Source organism: Mycosarcoma maydis, chromosome 1 (genome assembly GCF_000328475.2).
Source record: "Mycosarcoma maydis chromosome 1, whole genome shotgun sequence".
In the NCBI taxonomy this organism is placed as follows: Eukaryota; Fungi; Basidiomycota; class Ustilaginomycetes; order Ustilaginales; genus Mycosarcoma; species Mycosarcoma maydis.
This window is the reverse complement of record NC_026478.1, coordinates 1,773,030-1,793,077: the sequence shown is the minus strand read 5'-3', so window position 1 is coordinate 1,793,077 and position 20,048 is coordinate 1,773,030. Positions and strand designations below refer to the sequence as shown.

The window sequence follows — 20,048 nt, the reverse complement described above, 5'->3', positions numbered from 1 at the left end:
CCAACAGCTCACTGCCTGCGCCTTGTGCTGCTCGCCACTAGGACGTCCAAACCGCGCTTGCGACGCTCGGCGATCTCGACGCGCTGACCAGCCAACCTGGCATTTAGCGAAACCGTACGATCCACCACCGCTCTTGCTGCCGCCTGCACACGCGCACGACGCGCACGACACGCGCTCGTGCTGACGCCAGCACTCAACGCTTCGTGTTGCAACGCCTCGTGTTCGGACTGCGTCTCGTCTTCTTCTTGCGTAACTGACGATGCTTGTGATACCTGTAGTGCTTGTGATACTTGCGGTGGCTCTTGCGGGCGAGAGAGCGAGGCGGTTGAGGACTCGATTGAGTCGCGTTGAGATGTGCTGATGACTGAGTCTGCAGTCTGGATGTGCGGCGTAGAGATGCGAGTTGGAGAGCGATGCTGTATGGTGTACGAGGGCGAGATTCGTCCGATACGTGGTACGCGTATTTGTGCAAGCGGCAAGCTCGATGTCTGCTCGTCTTGACTGGTGCGATCCACGCCAACACGGCCATCGTGTGCTTCGCATCGATCGGTTTCCGACACAGCATCTCTGTCGCATCCGACGATATGCACAGGAGCCAACTGGCTAACCCGCGACATGGCCTCGTCCATCAAAGTCTCGCTCCTCCTCAACACGCCGTCTGAATCGTGTGCGAGCGCAAGCAATCTGTGCTCAAAAGGTGCCAGTATGTGTTCTTCGAGCTCTTCCGCTCGTAACACCGCACACGCATTCGCTGTCATCATCCTGCCCGCGGACGACAGCGTGGAAAAGTCGCGTGGTGCTGCTTCGACGATCGAGATGACACTGTCTAGGAGCATCTGAATAGCGTCCCCGTCGATGACGGCGTGTAGCGCGCGTGTTGAGAACAGGAGACCGGTGAGTTGCAGGCTTAGCACTCGGTTTTCCTGATCCACTGAGTTGCTCCATGATGAAGCAAAGCTTCGGAGCGTCGATGTGAGATATTTGGTGAGAGCTGTTAGGTGGTCGGAAAGCGGCTCCCATTCAGCTGTTGAGGCATTTGCGAGGCAACTGGCATGGCTTTGAGCTTTTGAATACATGTCGGCCGACGATTCGATAGGGTCGTTGAAACCTATCTTGACAAAGTGTCGAAGAATGAGCTGCAGCGCGACCGTGTGATCAGACGACGTTGTGATCGATACAAGCTCGACATGTTCTCGTGCTGGTGCTGGTGCAAGCATGTCGATGAACGACGTGAGCACTTGGCCCAGTACACTGCTCTTGTGCGCTTCGACTCGATCACAAGATGTGCGAACCGCTGCCTGTGCAGGGACAGCTCGCTCTGCCTCAACTGCTTGTGAGCTCCACAAAGGCGGCAGGATACCCGTCTCTCTGAACCAGTGTTCTTCCACTTTTTGCGCTTCTTCCGCCAGCGTACACCGGACTGTCTTCCACATTTGCACGTACGAATTGTTTGTCCGGTGGAAACGCACGTGGAAGTGGTGGATGAGGACGTTGAGGTAACGACAGGCTAGGTCTTCTGATAGCTCGGTGAACATATCCTCCTCCTCCACCTCGGCAGCGGATGGCTGTGAATGCTGTGAAGGCTCCGCTGGTGCTGATGCACCAAGAGCTTGCTCTGATTTCTTGTCGTGCGTAATCAGCGATGAGGCGCACACAGAGCGCTGCGATACCGGGTCGGATGCATGCTGCGTTTGGTTACGCCCAGAGGATGCATCTGTAGTTTCATCTTCGTGCATGCCGCGGCCGTTGAAGCGCGGAGGAGGTGCATTCTGCGTTTCAGCAAATTGACTGTGATCAGCATCGTAGTCAACACTAGATACACTAGCTTCCGACCTGCCCTGTGTACTCGCCAACGACTGCTCGATGACAGTATTCAGACCTTCTGATGGCTCTTGAATTCCCGCCGCTGTTCTCCATCGTTCAATCTCCAACATGGCCGCCAAGTTGCCTGCCATATTCTGCATCATCAGACCTTTGTAGTTGATTCCTCTCAACTTGGACAGTCGATCCAGCTGCCATGCGTCCAGACTCTCTCGCATGCTCTCTCCATGTCCACTGCCGTTGATACTACCGCTTGTGGCCCGGACAGCTTCTGTCGAATCGTGACCGCTGACAGCACGATTTGCTTGCGCCTGTTCCCGCGCCCTCGCTAATTGCGCCTCGTAGAAGCTCCACGTCTTGTTTCCAAGCATTGAGACCCCTTCTTCGGCCATCTTACGGCGGTCGTCTGCGCCAGCTAGCAAGTGGCCAAACAGGTGATGAAGCAGGTAGTAGTCAAGACCTCCCTTGGGATCCAAGATGGTGTTCGGTGACACAGTTCTTGGCCGAAAGAGCCCTACAAACATTTGGAGCTCGGGTAAGGTCGAATGACGCTCGATCGGCATGACTAGCGCTTCAGGCCAAGCAGTTTCGAGTTTCTGTGCGGCTTGCAGTCGGTCTTTGGTGTCCTGGAACATAGAAGGCCACTTGTCGGCGGCGATCTGAGCCGGGTTGATGTATACCAGCAGTGGATCTGCTTGAGGCCGAAGCGGTCCCCACCGCAGTCTTGGGTCTAGACTACCGGTGTCGATTTGCGAGTGTGCTGCCAATGCCTCTTTAGCCCACGATGGATCGGCGGTGGACGAGTAGCGGGAAGCGATTCCTTGAACGTGGGAGCATGCATTGTGTCTTTCACACGCATGAAACCGAGTCTTGCTGCTATCCTGAGTGACAACGTCGGCGAGAAAGGGAGCTTCGCATCGTGCAGCCTTGTACATGATGTACTTGAAGCGGTCGACGTGGATCTTGCAGCCAAAGGCTTTGGCTGTGAGAATGAGCATGTCTTCGTAGCCCCACGTCCAGCAGTTGAGGAAGAAGACGGTGGTGGAGGGATACAAGCGCATGAGTGTGATCGTGTCGAGGCATGCTTGCTGCTTGGTGGGTACCTTCTGGTTACAGAGGAGGAGCTCGGTGTCGAGGTAAATGTTGCGAAGGCGAAGTTGAGGCCGTTTCTTGGTGGTAGCTGTTGCTATGAGCATGGAGCTGTCCGATTCGAGGTCGTTTGAAGGGCTTTGGACGTGGCGATCTTGAGATTGAGAGTCGGGTTGCGACTGTGATTGATTGTCTGAGGCCTGTTGAGACAATGAAGTCGTGCTGTCGAGAGACTCGATCTGATGGGCCCAAACGTGCTGTTGGTGATGGCCGTTCGCCTGGCTGTTCGCTTCGGCCTCATGATCTTGCCAATTCCAACACAGATATGGCGAAAGAAAGGGATTTCTCTTCAGAGCCTCGCACCACCATTCCTCTGCTCGCATGTCGCCTGTGTGCAGAACTGCGCCGCAAGCGCCTTGAATGAGAAACATGGTCGCTCCAAACATATGATTGCTCTCAATCAGTGTCAAGGTGACGCTCGAAGTTGGAGTATACTGCACTTTGGTGGGTACATTGTACGGAAGAGGATGTAGTAGATCAAGGCTTGTCGATTGGTAGCCAGACAGCTTTGCCCTTGCTGTAGCGTGGTCATCGGTTACGCGTAGGTGAGCATAGGGTCGTAGCACGCCGACACGATTCGAATGTAATCCATCGCGATCCTTTTCAATGCGTGTCTTTTGACGCTCGTATTTGAGAAGAAGCTCTTTCGTGGCGGCAGTACAGTAGATGGGTGCAGTGATGCCTGGTCTGTCGAGACCTTTGAGGTGGTCGGTATGGATGTGTGTCAAGAGGTAGAGTAGTGGCTTGTCAAAGTGGGTTTGCTCGGGCGCAAATGGGAGGCTATCAGAGTCGTGAGCGGGAGCCAAGGGTTGCTTGAGGACCGTACGACGATGTGCTAAAAGCGAGCGAGGGAGTGGAACAGGCGCTTGGTCGAAGTGATCGACACGGATGCGTGGATACTCGAGCACGTACCCATGCGAGTTGGTCATTGCTTTGACGCAGCTGAGTAGCGGATAAGCGTGCGTTCATGGAGCTGGCACGTCCTGTGACACCAGAGTATACATCCTTGACAGCGACGGAGAATGACGTGTTCGTTGGGCAAGGACGATACTTTGACACGAATGTTAGAGGTGGACCTGGCCTCGAGAAAGTTGCTGTTGGCAAGACCCTGCGTCGGCTTGAGGTTGGTTTTACGATTCCATAGCCGCGCCGCGCCGCGGAGCTGAGCAGTCGTGAGTGGATGGTTAGTGGACAGCGTGAAGGCTTTAAGCATCGTCAGCATATTCGTGATTCACGATTCTGTGATTCGAGATTCGTGATTCACACACGATTCCAACTTTGCAAGTGACCAACCACGAACCAAACCAACAACCAATCACGGAATCGTGAATCAATCGTGAATAAGCTAAGAATTTCATTCACGATTTTTGCTTTCTCACCACCACCATCATCATCCACTTTCTCACCATTTCTCAGCATCGCCACCTTTGCCTCAGAGGTTGCTGGTCTCCTTTTTGCTCGAACGACTGAAAGAACCGTAGCTCGCTATGATCCCGGTTCTGGTCGAGTCTTTTGACCCCCTCCCGAGGCATGTTTGTCTTTCACTGCCAGCGTCCGCCACCGCCAGGGACGTCTTGCAAGGATTCAGCAATGCTTTGGCAAAGCAGTCGTCGACGACGTTCTCTTTGATCCACCAGGGCCGCAGACTAGCCGATTCGTCTAGGTTGTCTGGTCTTAACTCGAGCGATGATAGGTTTCCTGTGGTGCTGCAGCTGCGCGCGCTGCTGCCCGGTGGCAAAGGTGGATTTGGAACCCTGCTTCGTTCACAAGGTGGTAAAATGTCCGCAGGAGCACGCAACTCGAACAAAGATGCATGTCGCGATCTGAATGGACGTCGACTGGGTGTGCTCAAGGAGGCCAAAAAGCTGGCCGAATACCTCGAAGGTGAATCGGAACGAAAACGTCAGATGGACGAAGCGCAGAAAATCAAGTATGCCAAACTGGAAAAGATGCTGGGTCGAGCACCTCGCAGCGAAAGGGATCTCACCGAGGCTGCCGAAAGGATGGCAGATGCAGGACAGGTGTTTGACGAGCAAGGCGCCAGCCCTGAAGCTGAAGCAGAAGCAGAAGCAGAAGCTGAAGCAGGTCCTAGCCGTCGCGTTGACTCTTCCGCCCTTCAAGCCAGCCAAATGTCACAGCGCAAGAACGCCACCAGCATTGAGACTTCTTCTGCTGCTGGAAACAAACGCAAGGAACGTATCGAAGACTCGCAGTACATTGAACAAAGTCGTGAGATCGTCGAAAACGTTCGCTCCGCCGTCGCATTGGCCATGATGAAGAAGAAAAAGAAGCTCAACAAGTCCAAGTCCAAACCCAAACCCACGTCCTCGTCATCAACATCCGGCTCCTCGGTTGCTGCGTCTACCTAGCCGTGCAATCACGATCTCCTCTCCGTTCAACCCATCCATCTCACTCGTGACTGGTGACGCGATGTCTTTTCTTGTCGATCACTGTCTAGCGCTCACATTATACCTCGAGAAGCTTGTGATTCTCTCAGTGCAACGCGAAATCTCACGCGTGTTGCAGCATCTGTAACAGCTCCCGTTGCGCTTTTCTGTGAGTGTTGCTCTCAACAGATAACTGGCACTGTATATGAGCCAATTGAGCGGTTGCGAACACGAACGTGGCACAATCACGAATCACGAATTCTGTGATTGTGATTGATAGGATCGATCCTGGGAGATGCTGATATGCAGTACATTCACGACTTGACAACGGCTTATGATGCCCGTGGGCGGTGCCTGCAGCACGCTGGCCCGAGCCGAGCCTCCACCTCATCACACATTCGTGATTCACGATTCACGGTTGGTGATTTCCGATTTCACCTAAAAGCCGCGGTAGCAGACCAGTACATTCGTGATTGAGTTTGACCCAATTTTGAGCCACTCTCCATTTGCTCTTCTCTTCTCTTTTCTCCTCCGCTGTTCTTCCCTTTCCACCAACACCATCACGAAACCAAAGCCGGCATATCTAACCGGGCGAGGGAGCTGGCACCGCTCTACTTTATCTTCACCCTCCTATCATGCTAGTATAGAGCATTGTCATGGCCGCGGTGCCTGGTGGCTACCATTGTCCGTCTTGTGCATCAAAGCTCGCAGACCTCTACAAATTCCTAGACAGATTGGTAGTTCTTGTTTACAATGATGGCACCTCACTCCAACACCGCCGTCCAGCCATGGCCATCTTCCAGTACCCGAGGCTACAGAGGTCGGCCAGCAAGACATCTGCTTGTGACCTTGATCGCACTCGCCTCTCTCTGTTCGACTCTGGCGAGCTCGCCAGTTGAGCCATTATCGAGTAAACTCGCTTTCAACCATCGTATCGATGCAGACGCCGATTCGCTCGCCAACTACCGCGCCGAGATGGAAGGCTTCCAGCGCTGGAGTCGAGAAAGAGGTCGCATGCCCAGGTCCGATGACAAGTTGCGCGAGCTCGAATGGGGCGACCTCAATCTTCTCCATTCAACCGATATACACGGCTGGTTTGCTGGCCATCGCAAACTCTCGCCACCAGAGCCGTCGTATTCTGGCGACTGGGGTGACTGGGCATCTTTCGCGTCCAAGATGAGGTCCAAGGCTCGCCATGAGGGTCGAGATCTCTTGCTCATCGACACTGGTGATCTGCACGATGGCAACGGACTCTCGGACGGCTTTCCACCTTACAATAAGGACGAACCTGGCGGCAAGGAAGCCGTCGACGGCCATGTCAGCAACCAGATTTTTGCTATGGTCGACTACGATTTGCTTACGATCGGCAACCACGAGCTCTACAATTACACAGTAGCAAAGGATGTCTATCAGAATTTTGTGCCACAGTGGGGCGGAAGATATATGACCAGCAACGTCAAGATTGCGCTCCCCAGCCCTGATGCTCCTTACGCAAGCTACGCGCCTATCGGATCGCTCTTCAACACGTTGGTGACGCCGGTGCAAGGGCTCAAGATCATGTCGTACGGCATCCTGTTCGACTTTAAGCTTGCTGCCAAGGGAATCGCCGTACAATCGCCAGAGGACATGGTGGAAGAAGACTGGTTCCAACAGAGCCTGGATCGAGCTGAAAAGTGGGGCGTTGACGCCTTTGTCATACTGGGCCACATGCCCGTATCGGGTGACCCTGGCTGGGAGGCTGTTCGCACCAGGATTCGCTCACGCTTTCCCGATACACCTATCGCCATCCTTGGAGGACACACGCATGTTCGCGACTGCAGAATGATGGACAGTCAAACTATGGCTCTCGAAAGCGGACGATACATGGAAACAATTGGTTTTATGGGCATCAAGGACCTTCAGAAGCGCAAACGTGCAGGCAATCGCGGCAAAGTCAAGTTTACACGGCGGTACATTGATTCGAACCCCAGAAATTTTGCGCATCACTTGAAGCTGGAGAGAACACAGGAGCTGGCAACCAAGAAGGGCAGCTTCATTCGGTTCATCATGGATGCCATCTCCGAAGCGTGGAATCTTTCGCGCTTGCACGGCGTAGTGCCTCAGGACTACTACCTGGACCGCGTTCCATACGGCGACAATTCGAGCTTGTTAAGTCTCTTGGCGGATCAGGTGCTACCCAAGGTCGTGCGGCCGTCGGAAAGAGGTCGACAAGACAAGAAGAGTCTGGTGCTGATCAACAGCGGCTCACAGCGGTTTGACGTCTACTCGGGCCCTTTTACACGTAATGACCAATACATTGTCTCGCCGTTCAAGGATCGCTTCCTGTACATGGCCGATGTCCCTTGGGGCACTGCCAAGCACCTGCTTGACGGATTGCTCAGCTTCAAGAAAGGCGCCATGGTTGAGGTGATGCAGGGCGGAACTCAGTACTCGGACGGCGATGCGGTGCTGCGATACGGAAGTGGTTTTGTGGAGGACATTTTCGTACGCTGGCAAAAGTCGCAATGGTTCAAATTTTTGCAAGCAGAGCACGCTGATCGACAAAAAGCAGCTGCAGCTGCCGCTGCCGCTGCCGACGGCGGATGGGTAAACGATATGAATACCACCATCAAGAGCGTAGAAGAGCTCGAGGCGGAAGAAGATGAAGAGCTGCTCAAGTTCTTCCACAAGTACGACTCGCTCGATAAGCCGTCTTTGGGGTATCGCACCATCGATCAATGTGCTGGACCGGGCGATGATACGGTCCATTCGCCCGTACCGTTTAACCCGCACCAGCCAGAGTACGTTGCTTCGAACCCAGATCCACTGCCAGAGTCTGACGAGGAGGTGGTCGACGTCGTGTTTGTCGACTTTATGCGCAAACTCATGGTGGAGCTCCTCAACCGGTACGATGTGGAGCGCAATGGAACGCGGTCATACCATGTGGATCAGCTTGAGCGATGGGGAGACATTACCACGCAGCTTTTGTATCCGCGATTCGCCGAGCTCGAATGGCAGCCTGGCGAAGGTGCAGTCAAGGCGATCAACGCACATGCGAGGAGGGCGGGCAAGATGGGCTACGCACCTTTGGCTGACGAACCCGATTACGATCATGAAGAGCAACAGCAGCAGTGGGACTCGGCGCACAAAGCATCTCGATCCCCAATGACTCACGATGAGACCTCCACCGGCTCACCAAAAGCATCGTCTTATTTCAAGAAAGAGGCGCAGTCGTCTCCACGTGCACAGTCAAACAAATAGAATTTTTATTGGCCACATTCGTGATTGACTCGTGACTTTGTGCCAGCCAAGAAGCGACTCTTTCACATGTGCCGTTTTGTATCACCTCGACATGCTTGTTCTCTGGGCTGTGCATGCAACTACTTTGGATTCTTACACAAACACGACTAGAAGCTTTACAGACGGGTTCTCATGACTGATGCAAAAGCGAAAGACGTCAAGCGTTTTTGGCGAGCTGGACGCTCTCCCTCTGATCCATCCTCTGCAACCAGGCTGCTAGCCAGGTGAAGTTGGGGCTGTCTCCGGAGACGAAATGAGCAGCTGGGCTAGCTCTCAGATCGGCGAGGATCGGGTAGAGGAAGAGGTCGGCCCAGGTCAACTGGTTGGTGGTACCGGGTAGGATCCACTGTGTAGCGGCTTGAGATTGGACGATTTCCAAGAGCGAGTGGATTCGCGCGAGACCTTCTGCTAGAGACGTGTTGATGGATTCAGGATGTTGGCCCTGTTTGGCTAAGAGAGATGCGGGTTTCATGTAGGTTGAGTCAAGCGTGGGGATGATAGTGTGTGAGAACTTGGCGACCAGAGCGTCCAATTTGGCACGAGCTATCACCGAGCATGGCTCCACTGTCCCGCTCGAGACTCCAAGGGGTGGAGTGAGAAACTTGAGCCCTTTGCCTGAGCGAATCGCTAGAGGAGCGAGCAACTCGTCAATGTAACGTCGGATCGCAAACGCTCCGGATAGCGAGACGACGTCTTCGGAGCGAGTGTACAGGCCGTCGGGTCGATGGACGAGCAGCGGAGTCGAAGCATACGCATGGCGAGAGCTCGTGTCATCCGAGTGCGAAGCGCGCGTAATCCATACAAAGTGGATGTTGAGTTCGGTAAGCGCCAGGTGAATCGTGCGTGTCAAAGCCGAAGCACGCTCGCCAAACAGTTCGATCATGCCGAGCTCTTCGGGTGCTCCTGCGCGATCAGGCGTCGTCATGTTGAAATTGTGAATGAACGTGACCAAACGCGATGGCTCAAGGTATCAATGATGGTACTGGATAAGGTGGTAGTAGTCGGTTGAGGTAGCTCCACACGTAACGCATCGCAGCAAACTGTTGCAATGCCCAGCTTCGTTTTCGTTTCGCACCAGTCGTAAATGCATTCGTGATGCAGTGGAGCCTAACAAGCTTGGGAACGGCATCCTGCCGTGTTCCGTGCGCACACTCTCGCTGGTCGTCACCACAGTGGTGAGTGCCATGCCATGCCATCTTTGTTGGACCGCTTGCCCTTCTGAATCTCTCAGTCTGACGTGCGAATCGTGATTTCCTACCCGGAAAATATCAACCAATTCACGAATAACTTAACTTATCGTGAATCACCAAAATTACTCCGTACATTACACCGCAATCGTGAATTGCCGGCGGACAATCGTGAATCGTGAATGACATTCGTGATTCAGCAGATGACCAACACGTGCACACACTAAACACGCAACGCTCGCCTTCTGCGACACCTCAACTTCTAGCGCAGTTCATGAGGGTGACTCCAGTCGATATTCGTGATTCTGTTCACGGTTACATTCACGATTGCAGTTGAAACAGTTTGCAATTGAAGAAAGAGCCGCTGCCTCTCTACGCTGTTGTTCCCCTTTTTCAGGCAGAGGCAGGAGAGCTGTTTTGTTTTTGTAGTTCATCGCTACACGCTACGTGCTGCCATGGGCGGTTTGTTAGATAGCCTTCCACCTTTTGAAACGTGGACAGGCTCGCACTGTGTTGACTTCTTGTAGCTTCAGGTACAGAACATGACGGCGGACGGGTGTTGAAAGTGCTGCGCTGTGGAATCGCATTGTTCCTAGTGATACAGAGATACAATCAAGTCTTCACCTCGTCACAGATCCCAATCCAGCTCGTCATCCAATTCTTCTTGCGTCTTTTGTCGGATACTTCTGTGCCTTGATCCTTGCTGTTCTGGTTCCTCTTCCTCGTTGCCTTCTTGGATTGTGTCCGGTTTCTGGGATCCCAGATGCGTCGGTGCACCTGGCACTTTCGACCTCTGAATCGCACCTACTGCGGTCAAGAGCAACTCGATATCTTCGCACTTGGTCTTCATGCCATCCAGCCCGATCTCGGGACGCAAGCCTACGATCTGGCGATGCAGCTCGCCGTTGCGGTAGATGAGAAGAGTGGGTAGGTTGCGGTCGGGATAGTTGGGGATGCACTGATCGCCTATGATGCTGACAAACTTGGTCGACGCATACTTGGCAGCTAGTGTGTCAAGGTAGCCAGCGAGAAGACGACATGTGTCAATGCCGTCCTTGTAGAGGAAGCATACCACCCCGGTTCCGCCTTGACGCTGCTTATCCGCTGCTGTTGCTTGAGTGTGCTTACGGTTCTGCTCCTCGTCAGGTTGGTAGGTATCCGGATCCGCGTCCGCGTCCGCGTCGGCGTCAGGATTTTGCTTGCTCGCTTCGGTGACTTCTCGTGTATAGTCTGGTCTGCTTATCGGGTATACGCGTCCGAAGCGCGCCTTTTTCGTTTCGGCGCGAAGCTGCGACATGCGTTGACGGCGGATCTTGTCGAGCAGCTTTTCCTCCTCCTCGTCCAGCTCGTTCTCCAGCTCCACATCCAGATCGTCTACCGTGGCTTGCTTGAGCGCCTGTGTGCGCATCTCGCGCACTGAGGCAAGCTCTGGTGACGGAGACCGAGATGGCGGTTTGGGCGGGATGATGCCGTGCGCCCTCAACGCATCGTGAAACTCGGTGTCCTGGGTTGCGTCCACCTCGGCCTGCATCGTGCTGCGATCTGATTGACGCTAAGGTCGTGTTGAGCCGATGGTCCAAATTCGCGATCTAGAATGCAAAGATGTTCCTTGCAGCTGTGTCAAAAGAGTCGTGGGATGGAAGAAGGAGTATATAAGCGTGCACCGCCCAATAAGGTGTTGTTCTTCTCAACATCCTTCCAACGTGAATCTGTGAATGCGGTGCACGCAGTCCGTGAGTGACGCATTCGTGATTTCTGTGCACCCACGACGTCCGAGACCCGATGTTTTGAAATCAGTCTAACATTGAAATAATGGTCGCACGGTCGTGAGTCTACAGCTCGTGGCTCGTGACCAAGACAGGGGTCAGCAACCAAGCGATGCACGCACGACGCACAAAGTCACGAGAATTCACGATTCTTGATTCATGATTAATTTCGATAGTCCCAGTCACAGAGTCACGAGTCGTGAGTGTATGGAAGCGCGTGTGTGTTTTTCTGATGAGGACCCTGGCCAGCCGAAACAAACACAGACACACACTCGTCATGCCTCTCTGTCTCTGTCTCTTGAATGCTGCTCTGTAGCTCAAAGCACGAATCGGGTAAGACTAGCGCTTAACCCCTATTTTTTTAAACATGCTAACACACTGCTTGCACCTCGAGCTTTATGCTTGGATTCGGCCCTCGTATCACATCCCGAGTGGAATCACGAATCACGAATGTCGACTCTGCTCTGGCTCATTTGCTTCCCAATCACCGCTACAGTCACCTTTGCGACACGATAAATACGACGTGGATCTAGGCTAGGCCAACATACACACGTACAACAGCACCACTTTCGACAGCTCGGAAAGACGAATGCGTGCATTGGATCACAGTATCGCCGGCCTCATGTTGGTGCGCAGTCTCTAGGCTTCTGGCGAGGACCACCCCAGTGTCGCAGCGGACAATCTTGGCTGGTTCGCCATCCTTCCTGACATCACAATATGCCAGCCTTCTCGAGATCGACCAAGACGGCCGCGGCGACGGCTACGTCCACATCAGCTGCTCCGCCAAAAGCACAGCGCCCCGCCAAGCCCAAGCCAGGCACTACGCCATCACAAGCCGAGCTGAAAGACGACTCGAGCTCTGCTGCCGATTTGACGCGCCAGTCACTTTACGTCCTCCATCAGTTCCTTTCCTATGCTGACCCAAAGGCAGCTGACCTTTTGCCTCTTGGCAACCATGACGATTCATCATCCATGCATGCTCCACTCGACCAGGTCGAGCCAGAGATCCCAATACCCGAATGGAACGTTCTCTATACCACCACATCCCCGCCAGCCACGCCGGGCGGATTTGCATCTTCAATCACCGTTCGTTCTCATCCAGACCCCAATCGATACCTCTTCAGCGTTCAGTCCACTCTCCCAGGCGTCACCGCCAGACAGTTCTGGTCGCTCATGGCCAGTGCAGAGAACCGCAAACTGTGGGATTCCACTGTCGAGTACGGAGCCGTTCAGCGTTGGCTTTCGACTCAGTCGAAATCCGATCCCAAAGAGACATTTGCAAACAACACTCTGTCAGAGACAGCTCGAGCCGTAGCTGCTCGTGTCGAGCTGCTCCGCTTCGGAAGCATCTTTATGGTTGCCAAAGCCAGAGACATGGTCCTTTTAAGCGTCGACGCTCGTCTCCCTTCTACGCCATCGCCCTCAGCCTCAAGCGGTCCGCTCCGACTCGTCTCGACTTCACAGAGTATCGTGGATCCTAGCCTGCCTCCACGCAAAGGGTACACCCGCTTCGAGCTCAGAACGGGCGGCTTCATGGTCGAAGATCTGGGCGACGACGGCGGTCCAGACCACTTTGATCACTCCAACGCTTCTGACTTGGGTAAGAGTCCTTCTTCGGCCTCTTCGACCAAGGGCTCACATCTCCGCAAAGGTCTTTTTGCCCTTGGCCGTCGTGCAAGGCCGAATTCTTCGAGCAGCTCGGGCAGCAGACATCTCCAACAAGCGTTGGATTTCAACGATCCTTCTCCGGCTTACGTGCCCATTCGCGACCCGCGAGGTCCCGCGATTCGCATCACCCAAGTCTCTGATCTCGGAGAGATGGCCGCTTGGGTGCCTGCCTCGGTCATCAAGATGGTCGCCTCCACACTAGTGCCCAGGAGTATCGCGTCTGTTGCAAAGGTCGCAAAATCCATGCAGGTCTCCGCGGCTTTGTATCACGACTTTGATCCGCGTCGGTCGCCTGGTGTCGACGCTATCGCCGAGGGCCTTGGACAAGCAGGCGCCACGTGGTATAAGCATCGAACGCTGCCTGCTATGGTAGGTCAGGGAGTTCTTCGCAAACCTCGCCAGACTCCTCAAGTCAAAGCACCAGCATCAGGAGTAGAAGCGTCCCAAATCTCACAACACGTGGCGACTGGCCCTCGTCTGCCACAAGCGCCCGAGATGTCTGCCGCGCCGAGCCATTGCGAATCATCACTCACAGAGAGCAAAGACAAGGCCCTGGTCTGCAATCACCAGGCCACACAAAGCGTCGCCGTAGACTTCGAAGATCAACTTGGGATGGGTCCCCCAGCTCAGCCGAAAAGCGCGCTCCCACCACGTACTTCGTCGCTGCCTGGAACGCCAGTCCTCGACCGCACAGCTCTTGGCTCTCCTGGCTCACCCGACAAGCCCACGTCCCCTGGCAGCCCACTCGCCCGGCCCGCAATGCTGCTCGACCTGCAGAGCCTCGCGCCACCTTCGTTTGCAGATAGGGTGTTGCGCAAATCACAGGCAAGTGCATCTCCGGCTTCCCCTAGCATGTTTACATCGGCAGACTCGGACTTGGGCTTTGACGATCACATGTCGTACTCGGCATCCTCTTTGACCTCCTCGGCGATGCTTTCTCCATCCAAATTCAAGAAGCGCTTCGTCCCAATGACGCCATCCGAGGGAACTGAAACCGTTCCAGGCTCTGTGGCTGCTAGCGACTTTGAGGAGGTTGGACGTGGCGATTACATGTCAAAGGGCAGATCGTTCGACCGACCTGTCTATGGTCTCGCAGCACAGCAGTTCAAACGCGCCACATTACATCTTGCGCCAGGTGATCAGCAGGAGATTCTTCAAGACATGGACGACTCACAAGACGAGGATGCAGGCGATGCGGGCGATGCCACCCTCCGTCTGGCCGAACCTAGCTCGCCATCAATGGCAGCGTTGGCGATGAGTCCAGCCGAGAAGAGATCACGTCTGTTGTCGAACGAGTACTTTGCCGCTCATCTGGACGGTGGCCAACGTAGGCTTGAGAAGTGCAGCGACGCTGCTTCCAAAGACAGCAGCGGCCGGCCACATGTCGCAAAGCGTGGCAAAGCGTGCGAGGACGGTGAAAATCATCACGACCGTCGAACAGCGCCAGAGCTGGATCGCAAAGTGCGGCGTCTCTCATCAGCCCTGTACGCCGAGATGGAACGCAGGCAGAACTCGCAGTCTGGCTTCTCGCCTCGATCGTTGAAATCGAATCCGCCACTTGCTCGCATTGATGTGCGTCAGGAGCAAACGCTTGTGTCACACGAAAGTTCGGAGCTGGTCGCTCTTCTGGCAGATGCACTGTCCGAGTCAATGCCGTTTATGTCGGACGGAAAGGTGCAGGTCAAGGAACAGGCACGACGAGTCAGTGCAATGCTACTAGCTGGATCGGATGCTCTTGCACTCAACCTGGCACCTGGTGCACGAGAGAGCTTAGGGTTGCAGCTAGATGGGCTGAGTACGCCTTCGGAGCGATCCGAGCCTGCCACACCTCATTCTTCGGGATCGTCTCCCACACCTCGTTCTTCAGGAGGGTTCGATAGTGCCTCCGGACAGGTGGTGGAGGAGAAAGCCAAAGCCAAAGAAAAAGCGAACGAGGGACGTGCAAAGTATCCCGATAGCTTGGGTGTATCGTGTCGACCTAGGAGATCTGGAACACACGACTCTCGCCGTAGTCGCAAAGTGTCTGTTAACTCACAGGCTAGATCGATCTCGGTGTCCGCAGCACGCGCCGAGGTGTTTGCAAGCACGGAGAGCGTGATATCTGTTCGTGGATCGATACCGAACGAGGCTGGCACTAGTAACAGTGTGGGAGGTGGGGCGCCAACGGAGCAAAAGTCGACGGCGTCGTCTGGCTTTACTGATCCATCAAGCTCGAATGGCAGCTCGCGGCTTGCGTCGAGCACTGCCAATACGTCGCTGCTCCTGCTGGATGCGAGCGATGAGCTTGGAGCACCAAACCCCGGTGGCGACAGCGGCGCAGCAGTAGCGTCGACAAAAGCAGTCGAAACACTTCGAGAGCTGGATCGAACGAGTCGTAGATCAGTGCGCGCTATCAAACGCAACCTTGTCACCAGTGCACCTGCCACTGGCAGCAGCGCGAGAACTAGTGGATATGGCACACGGCTGCTTTCGGGGCTAGCGTACTACAGCGGCTACTCGTGGTACTATTCGGCGAGCGCTGCTGAAAACAACGGACGGCAGCCAAGTAGTCTGGCGGCGCTCGATGCAGAAACGATACGCGCAGCAGGTGCGGTGAGCATTGGTGGTGGTGGAGGGGGAGGACTTATTCGGCCGATCTCGACGCGCTCCACGACGAGCACTGGACCACGTATCCCTTCGCAACACTCGCTGGGTCGACGCAAGACACGAGCGAATTACAAGTTGGAAAACAACGCCAAGCTGCATCCGTTCCCGGGGTCGCTGGGTAAGCGATCTGGCGAACGGAGCGTGGATTCGGACACGTTGTCGAGCACGGATGCTCGAGGCGGCTCGGATGGTGCAGACGTTCGCCGTGTAATGCAGCGCGCACCTTTGACGCTGCCTCCGCCGATCACAGGCTTTGGCGTCGGGCGGATGCGCAGGTATGCCCCATCGCATCGCGCGGACAGCGCGCCAACTGCGCTCGGCTCGTCGCGCGCTTGGCACCCACACCCCACACATCACGCACACCCTCCCGCCATAGACGAGGCCGAACAAGACGACAGCTGGGAAGACGACGCCGTCGCACCCCCCGCAGTGGCCGCGCCACTCTGATCGCTAGCCTACATGCACGTGTCCGATCAGCTGAATCATGAACAACCACAGACTTGTACCGTCCACATGCACACGAGCACAACAGAGCCATGAGTGCACCGTCTATTGGATCTAATGAAAGGAAGCATGGCGGGTGAGCAGAGACTACGCAGACTACGCAGACTACGCGTCGGGGTGAGAGTTGAAGCTGTCGATAAGGCGTTCGATGGCGACGAGGTGTGCGCATGGACGGCAGACGGCGTGGACGGAGCAATGGAGCAATGAAGCGTCTAGCGACCAGTACAGGGTTCGACGAGCTGCATGAGGCCCGTGGTGTGGACTCGCGCACTCGGGGAAGCGCGCACGACGTAGTTGGCACTCTGATCGTTGTCTAGCCCACTCATGTTGTTAAAGGATGGTGAATAACACACGCTTGTACCGTCCACATGCACACGAGCACAACAGAGCCATGAGTGCACCGTCTATTGGATCTAATGAAAGGAAGCATGGCGGGTGAGCACAGACTACGCAGACTACGCGTCGGGGTGAGAGTTGAAGCTGTCGATAAGGCGATCGATGGCGACGAGGTGTGCGCATGGACGGCAGACGGCGTGGACGGAGCAATGGAGCAATGAAGCGTCTAGCGACCAGTACAGGGTTCGACGAGCTGCATGAGGCCCGTGGTGTGGACTCGCGCACTCGGGGAAGCGCGCACGACGTAGTTGGCACTCTGATCGTTGTCTAGCCCACTCATGTTGTTAAAGGATGGTGAATAACACACGCTTGTACCGTCCACATGCACACGAGCACAACAGAGCCATGAGTGCACCGTCTATTGGATCTAATGAAAGGAAGCATGGCGGGTGAGCACAGACTACGCAGACTACGCGTCGGGGTGAGAGTTGAAGCTGTCGATAAGGCGTTCGATGGCGACGAGGTGTTTTGGCGCATGGACGGCAGACGGCGTGGAGGGAGCGATGGAGCGTCTAGCGAGCAGTAGTGAGGGTTCGAGGAGCTGGACGAGCGCAGCTCTGTGGTGTGGAGTTGCGCACTCGAGGAAGCGCTGGAGGACGTAGTTGGCATACTGGTCGTTCATCATGCGGACGGCAGGGGCGACCAGGGGCGGTGTGGGGGTCAGGATCTCCTGGACCAAATCATGGAGGTCGGAGCGAGCCGCGATTTTGAGCGCTTGCTCGACCACGTTCGAGGCAAACTTGTGTGTGGACAAGCGCAGTACGCAGCCTTTGATCTTGGCTATCACGCGTTGGCGATCGTGCACGTGTCCGCGCTGTAGCACCCACTGCACAACATAGTTGGCATACTGATGCTGCATCAATGCGAGCATGTCCGCATGCAGCTCTTCGAGCAACGGACGTACGTCCACATCGCTACAGTGCTCCAAGACACGTTGGAGCACGCGACACGAGTAACAGTGCGACGCCAGCACCGACACTTTGCCAACAAACGCCTGCGCGATAAACCCGATCTTGGACGCATCCACACGCTCGATCACCTTCTGAACTACGTGGTTTGCGTTCTGATCGCGAACACACTCCATCAGATGTCGGTCGAGTTCCAACGCGAATTTCTCGCGTTGCGCTCCCGAGACATGATCCAACGCCTTTTGAACTACGCGACAACCATACGTTCCGAGCGAGAGCGACAGCACATGTCCCTCCATCTCGCGTCCCAATCGCTCGCGCTGCTCGTCATCGCCATGTTCCAGCATCTTCTGCATCACGTAATTCCCAAACACGTCGGTCATCAGTTGACGTGCATGTGGCAACACCTCCTCGAACACCGCCTTCCTCTCTTCCGCCGACGCGCAATCCAGTTTCTCTTGGATAAACCGACTCCCGTGCTGATCGCCACTGAACTCCACTACGCTACCGCGTATATCTGCAAGCTCAAACTTGCGGTTTTTCGCGTGACGACTCCGGAACTCTTCCAGAAGCGCACTACGCGAACCACCCGCCACTCCGCCGTTGATGTTTCCGCCGCTACTGCCACCGACCATGCCGTTCGCTCCGACTGCGTGGAACGGTGCAGCGCTGTAGAATGTCGCACCGTTGCGCGCGTAGTGCGCGTCGATCGGTGTGTATCCTGCAACCGGAGCCATCACACTGCCTGGACCGGTAGCCACACGACCATGATCGTGGAAGCGCGCATTCCATGGAATCATGGAAGCGTGCATCGGTACACCAGCCAGCATGCCATGCATCGCGGCTTGACCAGGCACGAATGCGCCCGCTTGTCCGCTCATCCCAAACGCAGCTGGTGGTGACATGCTCGCACCGGGACCGAACGGCTCGGCGCCCGACGAGCCAATCCTACGGTGCGGTGCTGATGCGTACGCCGACGACTGCGAGATACTTGGCGAGCTGCGACTGTCAGGCGCACCGGAACTCATTGCCGAAGCGTTGATCGGAGAACTCGTTGGTGGCAACATGATCGCTCCCATTCCCATTCCCACTCCTACAGCCATCGGCATTGGCATCGGCATCGGCATCCCCGGAGCCATCATGGGCGACTGTACGAGATGCGACGAACGTACATCGACGCCTCCCTGCGCCGGACCAAAACCGTACTGCCCAGGCGCTGGCGCCATACCTGGACGCACGCCCGAACCCACACCTCCGCCCATGGTGGGTGGAGGGCCGAATCCCGCAACTACGCCAGGGTAGAAGAGCGCTTCCCCGTTGCGCATTGCTGGGTTGAACGGCGCTCCGAGCGGCGTCGGTCCGAACGAAGGGCTCTGTGGCGTGGAGCCCTGTGAGCCGGGAGATGCAAAGATCGCACGTCCTGGCATCGTGGGCGCGTAAGGGTCGGGCGTGGTACGGTACGATTCGTAGCCAGACATGTCGATCGGCGCCATGCCAGGCATCATGTTGGCGACGCTCGCAAACCCCTGCCTGTATCCGTCGGGCGAGCGAGCACCGCTTCCGGCAAGATATGGTGACGGCTGCATGAAAGCTTCGCCGGGGCTGAAAGGCGGTGGAGCGAACGCGGCGGTCGGATGAGGGGCGTGGTGAGAAGGACCCATGAACGCGGGTGGCGAATGGTAACCGTGTTGCTGTGGCACAGAATTGGATGCCGCAATGTTGTCAGTGGCAATCGTGAGCGAGCTGACGCCGTCGGTCAATGTTGCGTCCTGGTCAGCGCCAGCCACCTGACCGGATGGCAGCTCGTTGTCACTGTCGCCGCTGAGCCTTCTGTTTGCTGCGAGGTGCTTGGGATCTAGCGTGGTGGAGCGAATCGGCGCACGTTTCGACACAGTCGTGGCTGTGTTCTTGTTGCTGCGGGGCGAGACTGATGATGGCTTGTCGCTCTCCTCAGCGGTCGCCGCTGCATCCTTGACAGTGGCAGAGGGAGAGGAGGATGTGTTCGCAATCGCTGTTGAGTCGTTGGCGGTAGCACGCTTGACTGCATTCGGGCTCGACGTGGCTGAGTCAGTGATGAGCTCTGTAAGTGGTGGTCTTGCGCCAAGATCATTGGCCCAGCTGAGCGATCCAGGACGACCGATGGACCAGGCAGAACCATCTTGGGGCAGCAACGGCGAAGGAGTAAAGATGGGCGCAGTGGAAGCCGTATCCTTGGCATCAAGGGTGGCCCCCCACCCCTAGGCGTGCTGACGTTCGAAGCCGAGGCTGTAGTGACAGCATCGCCGTCCATGGTCGATGGTGGTCTAGCATTCCACGCGCTTGAAGGACTGCCGCAAG

At 55.7% G+C, this 20,048-nt stretch overlaps 7 protein-coding genes across 7 annotated transcripts in view; 3 read left to right on the top strand and 4 right to left on the bottom strand.

The window, feature by feature from the left end:
* Positions 1 to 8: 8 nt before the first annotated feature.
* On the bottom strand, positions 9 to 3,899 carry UMAG_10922 (uncharacterized protein; the record flags this gene model as incomplete). Its single annotated transcript, XM_011388392.1, has 1 exon — positions 9 to 3,899. The coding sequence occupies one exon, from the start codon at positions 3,897 to 3,899 to the stop codon at positions 9 to 11; it is 3,891 nt and encodes a 1,296-aa protein (XP_011386694.1).
* A 558-nt stretch (positions 3,900 to 4,457) lies between these two features.
* UMAG_00610 (uncharacterized protein) lies at positions 4,458 to 5,339 on the top strand (the record flags this gene model as incomplete). The annotated part of the gene is made up of 1 exon (XM_011388130.1): positions 4,458 to 5,339. The coding sequence occupies one exon, from the start codon at positions 4,458 to 4,460 to the stop codon at positions 5,337 to 5,339; it is 882 nt and encodes a 293-aa protein (XP_011386432.1).
* A 771-nt stretch (positions 5,340 to 6,110) lies between these two features.
* UMAG_10921 (uncharacterized protein) lies at positions 6,111 to 8,597 on the top strand (the record flags this gene model as incomplete). The annotated part of the gene is made up of 1 exon (XM_011388391.1): positions 6,111 to 8,597. The coding sequence occupies one exon, from the start codon at positions 6,111 to 6,113 to the stop codon at positions 8,595 to 8,597; it is 2,487 nt and encodes an 828-aa protein (XP_011386693.1).
* A 196-nt stretch (positions 8,598 to 8,793) lies between these two features.
* UMAG_00608 (uncharacterized protein) lies at positions 8,794 to 9,561 on the bottom strand (the record flags this gene model as incomplete). The annotated part of the gene is made up of 1 exon (XM_011388129.1): positions 8,794 to 9,561. The coding sequence occupies one exon, from the start codon at positions 9,559 to 9,561 to the stop codon at positions 8,794 to 8,796; it is 768 nt and encodes a 255-aa protein (XP_011386431.1).
* Positions 9,562 to 10,451: 890 nt separating this feature from the next.
* Positions 10,452 to 11,354, bottom strand: UMAG_00607 (uncharacterized protein; the record flags this gene model as incomplete). Its single annotated transcript, XM_011388128.1, has 1 exon — positions 10,452 to 11,354. One exon carries the CDS (start codon positions 11,352 to 11,354, stop codon positions 10,452 to 10,454), a length of 903 nt encoding a protein of 300 aa, XP_011386430.1.
* A 952-nt stretch (positions 11,355 to 12,306) lies between these two features.
* Positions 12,307 to 16,350, top strand: UMAG_00606 (uncharacterized protein; the record flags this gene model as incomplete). Its single annotated transcript, XM_011388127.1, has 1 exon — positions 12,307 to 16,350. One exon carries the CDS (start codon positions 12,307 to 12,309, stop codon positions 16,348 to 16,350), a length of 4,044 nt encoding a protein of 1,347 aa, XP_011386429.1.
* Positions 16,351 to 17,212: 862 nt separating this feature from the next.
* The window catches only part of UMAG_15049 (uncharacterized protein), a gene marked incomplete at both ends in the record, with an annotated part of 3,249 nt that continues 413 nt past the window's right edge, over positions 17,213 to 20,048 (bottom strand). Inside the window, one exon of the mRNA XM_011388559.1 lies at positions 17,213 to 19,933. Coding sequence (XP_011386861.1) covers positions 17,213 to 19,933 — 2,721 coding nt within the window. The remainder of the gene's footprint in view (positions 19,934 to 20,048) is intronic.